The sequence below is a fragment of the Trichosurus vulpecula genome, chromosome 6, assembly GCF_011100635.1.
Source record: "Trichosurus vulpecula isolate mTriVul1 chromosome 6, mTriVul1.pri, whole genome shotgun sequence".
NCBI classification, from domain to species: Eukaryota; Metazoa; Chordata; class Mammalia; order Diprotodontia; family Phalangeridae; genus Trichosurus; species Trichosurus vulpecula.
In genome coordinates, this window is record NC_050578.1 from 201,985,910 (window position 1) to 201,992,738 (window position 6,829).

General features: G+C 38.6%; 1 protein-coding gene across 1 annotated transcript; it reads right to left on the reverse strand.

Annotated features, from left to right (window-relative positions):
* Positions 1–213: 213 nt before the first annotated feature.
* On the reverse strand, positions 214–722 carry LOC118854016 (40S ribosomal protein S12). The gene has a single exon (XM_036764322.1). The coding sequence runs from the start codon at positions 641–643 to the stop codon at positions 245–247; it is 399 nt and encodes a 132-aa protein (XP_036620217.1). The 5' UTR covers positions 644–722; the 3' UTR covers positions 214–244.
* Between the last annotated feature and the right edge of the window lie 6,107 nt (positions 723–6,829).

Below are 6,829 nucleotides of genomic sequence, written 5' to 3' on the forward strand. Positions count from 1 at the left end.
GGAATGGGTATTGTATTTTGTCAAAGGCTTTTTCTGCATCTATTGAGATGATCATATAGTTTCTGCTGGTTTTGTGGTTGATATGATCAATTATGCTGATAGTTTTCCTAATATTGAACCAGCCTTGCATTCCTGGAATAAATTGTACCTGGTCACAGCGTATTATTCTCATGATAAGTTGCTGCAATCTTTTTGCTAATATTTTATTTAAAATTTTTTTTTTCAGACCAAGGCTTTTATTTATTCACTTCTTGCATTTAAAATATTCTTCGATGACATCTTTGGCCTGAGATTCCTTGCCATAGTCCTTAACAACAACGCAGCTGCAGCCAACCACTTTACGGGGCTTTCCCTCTCTGTCAATTTTACAGAGGCCTACCCATTCACCCAGCTTCTTGTTGTCATCAACCTTGATCAAGTTGATCTGATGCTCAGCACACAGGGCCTCAACCAACTTTACATACATAGGTTCATCACAGTTGGAAGCAAGAACACAAAGATGGGCTTGGCGTTTGTCCAAGGCTTTGGCAGCTTCACGAATTCCACGAGCTAGGCCATCGTGGATGAGTGCGGTCTTCAGCACTTCTTGTAGAGCGGTGTTAACGTCCATTACACCTCCAGCAGCAATGCCTTCCTCGGCCATGGCAGCGGTTCACGGGTGAAGCTAAATCTTGAAAACACCCGGGAGCCTCCGCCTCCCGCTCGACTCAGCGGCGACAGGGAAAGAGCTTATTTAAAATTTTCGCATCAATATTCATTAGGGAAATTGGTCTGTAATTTTCTTTCTCTGTTTTGACTCTTCCTGGTTTGGGTATTAGTACCATATTTGTGTCATAAAAAGAATTTCTAATTTGGTATTTAATTGGGGATTTTCAATTTGTTCTTTTTCTAGCTTTTCTGTTGCATGCCCAATTCAGTGATCTCCTTTTTCTCTATGTTATTCATGTAAGCATTTAGAGATATAAAACTTCCCCTAAGAACTGCTTCTGCTGCATGCCATAAGTTTTGGTATGTTGTCTCATTATTGTCATTCTCCTGAATGAGGTTATTAATTGTTTCTATGATTTGTTCTTTGGCCCACTCATTCTTTAGAATTTAGTTTCCAATTAATTTTAACTTATTTTTCCATGGTTCTTTATTACAAATAAATTTTATTGCATCATGATCTGAAAAGGATGATTTGACTACTTCTGTCTTTCTGCACTGGATTGTGAGGTTTTTATGCCCTAGTACATGGTCAGTTTTTGAGTATGTGCCATGTACCATTGAGAAAAAAGTATATTCCTTTTAATCCCCATTCAGTTTTCTCCAGAGGTCTATAATATCTGCCTTTTCTAAAATTCTGTTCACCTCCTTAACTTCTTTCTTGTTTACTTTGAGGTTAGATTTATCAAGTTCAGAGAGGCAGAGGTTGAGGTCTCCCATTATTATGGTTTTGCTGTCTATTTCTTCCTATAATTCCTTTAACCTCTCCTCTAAGAATTTACATGCCATACCTCTTGGGGCATATATGTTAAACAATGATATTGCTTCATTGTTTATGTTGCCTTTTAGCAGGATGTAGTGTCCTTCCTAATCTCTTTTAATCAGATCTATCTTTGCTTTTGCTTTGTCTGAGATTAGGATTGCTACCCCTGCTTTTTTTGCTTTAGCTGAAGCACAATGTATTCTACCTGAGCCTTTTGCCTTTACCCTGTGTGTATCCCCCTATTTCAAATGTGTTTCTTGTAAACAGCATATTGTAAGATTACAGTCTTTAATTCATTCTGCTATCCATTTCCATTTTATGGGAAAATTCATCCCATTCACATTTGTAGTTTTGATTACTGTCTGTGTCTTTTTCTCCATCCTATTTCCCCCCTGTTTATGCTTTTATTTCTCCCTTTCCCCTTCCACTCCTCAACAAAGTTTTGCTTTTGACCGCCGCCTTCCTCAGTTTACCCTCCCTCTTGATTCCCCTCCCTTATCTTCCCATTTTCCACTTGCTACTTCTTCCCTCTCTTCTGACCACCCCCCCTCCTTTTTTTCCCCTTTCTCCTCCTACTGCCTGTAGGACAAGTTAGATTTCTATACTTATCGGGGTATGTTATTCTCTTCTTGAACCAAATCCGATGAGAGTAAAGCTCAAATACTGCTCTTCTCCCTCCCTTCTTTCCCTCTAATACAATATGTTTTTGTGCTTCTTCATGTGATGTAATTTATCCTTTTCTACTACCTCCTTACCTCTTCTCCCAGAACCATCCCTTTATATCTCTGTAACTGTATTTTTTTATCATCATATCGGTTATTTTATATTGACATCCACAGTCTATGAATATCCCTTTCAATTGTCATAATAAGTATACTATTCTCAAGACTGACATATACATATATATATATATATATATTTTATAGCAAACATATATAAAACAAAATAATCCTATATAAGGTTGTAATTAATTAGTCTTATTGATTAACTAGTGATTTTTTTTTGCCCCATTTGCCTTTTTATGTCTCTCTTGAGTTTTGTATTTGGAGATCAAATTTTCCATTGAGCTCTGGTCTTTTCATCAGGAAGTTCTGTAGTTCCCTTATTTCATTGAATGTCCATCTCCTTGCCTGTAAAAGTATGCTCAGTTTTGCTGGGTAGTTGATCCTTGGTTGTAGTCCAAGCTCCTTTGCCTTTTGGAACATTGTATTCCAATTTCTCCTATCATTTAATGTAGAAGATGAAAGATCCTGTGTGATCCTGATGGTATTTCCATGATATTTTAATTGTTTCTTTCTAGCTGCTTGCAATATTTTGTCCTTGACATGGTAGTTCTGGAATTTAGCTATAATATTTTTTGGAGTTTTCAATTTGGGATCTTTTTCTGGAGGTGATAGATGGATTCTTTTGATGATAATCTTACCCTCTGGTTCTAGGACCTCCAGGCAATTTTCTTTAAGGATTTTTCCAATCAGATATTTCATGTTTCCTTCTATTTTTTTCATTTTTTGAATTTTGTTTGACTGACTCTTGATGTCTCATAGAGTCATTAGCTTCTACTTGCCCAATTCTAATTTTTAATGTTTTGTTTTCTTCCTTGGTCTTCTCTATCTCCTTTTTCGTTTGGTTGATTTTACTTTTCAGTGAGACATTTTCTCCATCTATATTCTGACTTTCCTTAACCAATTCCCCTATTTTACCTTTTAAAGATTTGCTTTCCTCAATGAATTTTTTCAATTTTTTCCATTTTTTCTTTTACCTCCCTAATTTGGTTTTTAAAGTCCTCCTCGAGTTCTTCCGAGAAAGTTTTTTGGTCTGGAGACCAGTTAACTTTCCCTTTCGAGGTTTCAGATGTGGCTGTAGTGTCCATGCTGTCCTCTTCTGAATTGTCCTCTCCATAATATGAATCAATTGTCTTTGAAAGGTTCTTACAATTCTTTTTCATGATTTTTTTCCCCTCCTGGTTTCTGAAGTGGATCTCTGTTTCTGAGGCTCAGGGGGCTCTGTCCCAAGTTTCTTGTGTTGGGATATAGCTTTATGTACTATGGCCTCTGGTTTCATGAGGTGTGGGGGAGGGGTGGTCTGCCAGCTGGGAGTCTCCTCTTCCCTAGGACTGCCATACAGCAGGGGTGGTCTCAGCTTCTGTCTGTGTTGGTGTCTGCCACTTCCCCTGGCTGTGCAAAGCCAAGTCTGGGGTCCTGGTGTTGATGTTAGTTAGCTCCACCCCCTGGGGCTCAGTTACTCTCCTTGTTCTGTTAAGGTGAAGGCTGCTGGGACACCTCTCTTCCTGAACTAGTCTCCTTCTGCCACAACAGGAAGGGCCCTCTCCCCTACTGCTCTTGCCACTGAAGCCCGGCTTCTGGCTGCTCTGTTTTTTCCTAAGGTTTTATCCTCTGGGTTTATTCAAGGGAGGGATATGAGCCATTTTACCTGCACATCCTGGCTACCGGGAGTCCAAGAAGGTGAGTTTCAAACCTTTAGACTATGGGTTGGAGGCCTCCAGGCTAGCTGCTCCCACGGCTGCAGGCTCTGCAGTCCGATAGACTCATGTCCTGGGCTGAGAGGCCTGGGGCTCGATCGCGGCTATAGCAACCTTGGGCCTGTTCCTGCTCTGGCATTTTGCTCACCCAGTGCTCTCCCAGACCCTCAGTCTGGCCGGATTCCTCTGCTGTTCCCAATTGGTTTGGTCTGGTGCCCTTGTGTTCGCCTGGGGTTGGAGGCCTCCAGGCTAGCTGCTCCCGTGACCGCAGGCTCTGCGCTCTGACAGACTCCCCCATGCCTCTTTCATATGAGATAATTTTCCCCATTCTTCTCTATTCTCCCTTCTCCCAATGTAGCCATCTTTCTCACCCCTTCAGTTTAACTTTATTTCCCATGGAATATGACCCACATGACAAGTCTGAGTTTTCTCAAATAGGATTAGCTTTTACAGAGACAAAGCTTAAGGGAACTGAAATGTTAATCAAATACTATGGATTATGCTTCAAATATCTTGTCTTTTCGATGTCCTGAGAATAGATCTATTTCCATAGAGAATAAGGCTGTAGCAAAGGGAATGTTCTCATATATTTTCTCCTGCAACAAATATCTGATCCTGTGACTGTTCTGAGACTAGATGTATTTCCACAGAGAACAAGGCTTTGATTACTACATAACCAAAATGTTCTTAGAGAGTCTCCAGCCACAAATATCTTGTCCTCTGGGTGTTTTGAGATGAGCTGTGTTTCCACAGAGAACAAACCTGTAGTAACCAGAATGTTCTCAGAGTGCGTGTCTCCAACTACAAATATCTTGTCCTCTGAGAATTATATAATTGTGCGGACATTTTTATTTCCTTCTCTTTCTTGGAGGTGAGAGGTCCACAGGTATTACACATTGCACATATTTTTTGATGCATCAGCTCTATTGGGTTGACTTTCCTTTTCTCCCTCCCACACTCTGATTTATGCATATGCAGGATCCTCCAGAGACTGGTCAGGCAAAGGAAGAGGGCCATAGGAAGGAATGGGTACAGTGGGGTGGGGGGAAGGAAGGAAAAGGAGTAAGAGGCAGATGGAGATCAAGCTGCCCACCCCCTTCTCCTGACTTGGAGAAATGGGGAACTCACTTCTCCTCCTTCACCTTCTCCAGGAACAGGGAGGACTAACCTATTTTACTTTTTATTTTTTGAAATTCATAGTCAATTCATACCTGTGCCTTCTGTTTATGTATATTCCTTCTAACTGCCCTAATGATGATAAAGTTCTTAGTAGTTACAGTTACCATCTTCCCATATAGGAATGTAAACATTTTGACCTTATTGATTCCTCTATGCTTTCTCTTTTATTTTTGCCTTTTTATGCTTCTCTTGAGTCTTGTATTTGAAAGTCAAATTTTTTATTTGCCTCTGTTTTTTCATTAGGAATGCTTGAAATTCCTCTATTTTATTGGATGTCAATTGATTTCCCCTAAAGGATCATATTCAGTTTTGCTGAGTAGGTGATTCTTGGTTGTAATCCTAGTTCCTCCACCTTCTGGAATATCATATTCTAAGCCCTCTGATCCTTTAATATAGAAGCTATTAAATCTTTCGTGAACTTGGCTATGACTTCAGGATATTTAATTGTTTCTTTCTGACTGCTTGCAATATTTTCTCCTTGACTGGAGAGCTCTGGAATTTAGTTGTAATATTTTTGGGAATTTTCATTTTCGTATCTCTTTCAGACATTCATTCAATGTCCTTTTTACCATAAGATTCTAGGATATCAGGCAGATATCTAGAATATCTAAAGTAGTTTCCTTAATAAGTTCTTGAAAGATGATGTCTAGGCTCTTTTTTATGGCTTTTTGGTAGTCCAATAATTGTTAAATGATCTCTCCTCAGTCTATTTTCCAGGTCAGTTGTTTTTCCAATGAGATATTTAACATTTTGTTCTATTTTTCCATTCCTTTGATTTTTTTTGATTGATTTTTGATATCTCATGAACTCATTAGCTTCCACTTACCCCAATTCTAATTTTTAAGGAATTATTTTCTTCAGTGAACTTTTGTACTTCCTTTTCTATTTGGCCAATTCTACTTCTTAAGGAATTTCTTTCTCCAGTGAATTTTAATTCTCTTTTTCCATTTGTCCAATTCTGCTATTTAAGGAGTCCTTGTCTTCAGTGGATTTTTGTGCCCTTTTTTAAACCATTTGGCCAATTCAATTTTTTAAGGTGTTATTTTTTTTTTTGGTATTTTTTTGTGTGTGTGCCTCCTTTACTAACATGCTGACTCTCTTTTCATAATTTTCTTGCATTACTCATTTCTTTTCCCAATTTTTTCCTCTACTTCTCTTATTTGATTTTAAAACTCTTTTCGAGCTCTTTCAGGAATTCTTGTTAAGCCTGTAACCAATTTGAATTTTTCACTAAGGCTTCGCATATAGCTGCTCTGATTTCATTGTCTCTTTTGAGTTTGTATCTTGATCTTCCCTGTCTTCCCAAAGTGACTTTGCCAAATCCACAGTCTCTAGGAATTGGATCCAAGACTTGAACTCAGGTATAAAGACCTACTAGAATACGAGGCTTTCCATTCTTACAAATATACCATGCTGGCTCATCCCTTAAGCCTGGGAAGAGTTAAGATGCCTCAACATACTACGTGAACTGCAAACTAAATCCATCAACATATCCAAAATGCTTCATTTAACATGTGGAAGTTCATGGAAAGAAATTCACAAACTGGATTTCCTCAATAGAAAATTTACATCCATTTTAACAGTCCCCTTACTAGGTGGTTTCAGAGAAAACTACAAAGACTTGTAGGAACTCATGAAGTAGGAAGTAGGAAGAACCAGGAGAACAATTTATACAATAAAAAAACAACATTGTAAAGAAAAGT

Bases quoted from the DNA above. Each gene is read 5' to 3' on its own strand.
- LOC118854016 (XM_036764322.1), bottom strand. From the start codon at position 643: ATGGCCGAGGAAGGCATTGCTGCTGGAGGTGTAATGGACGTTAACACC.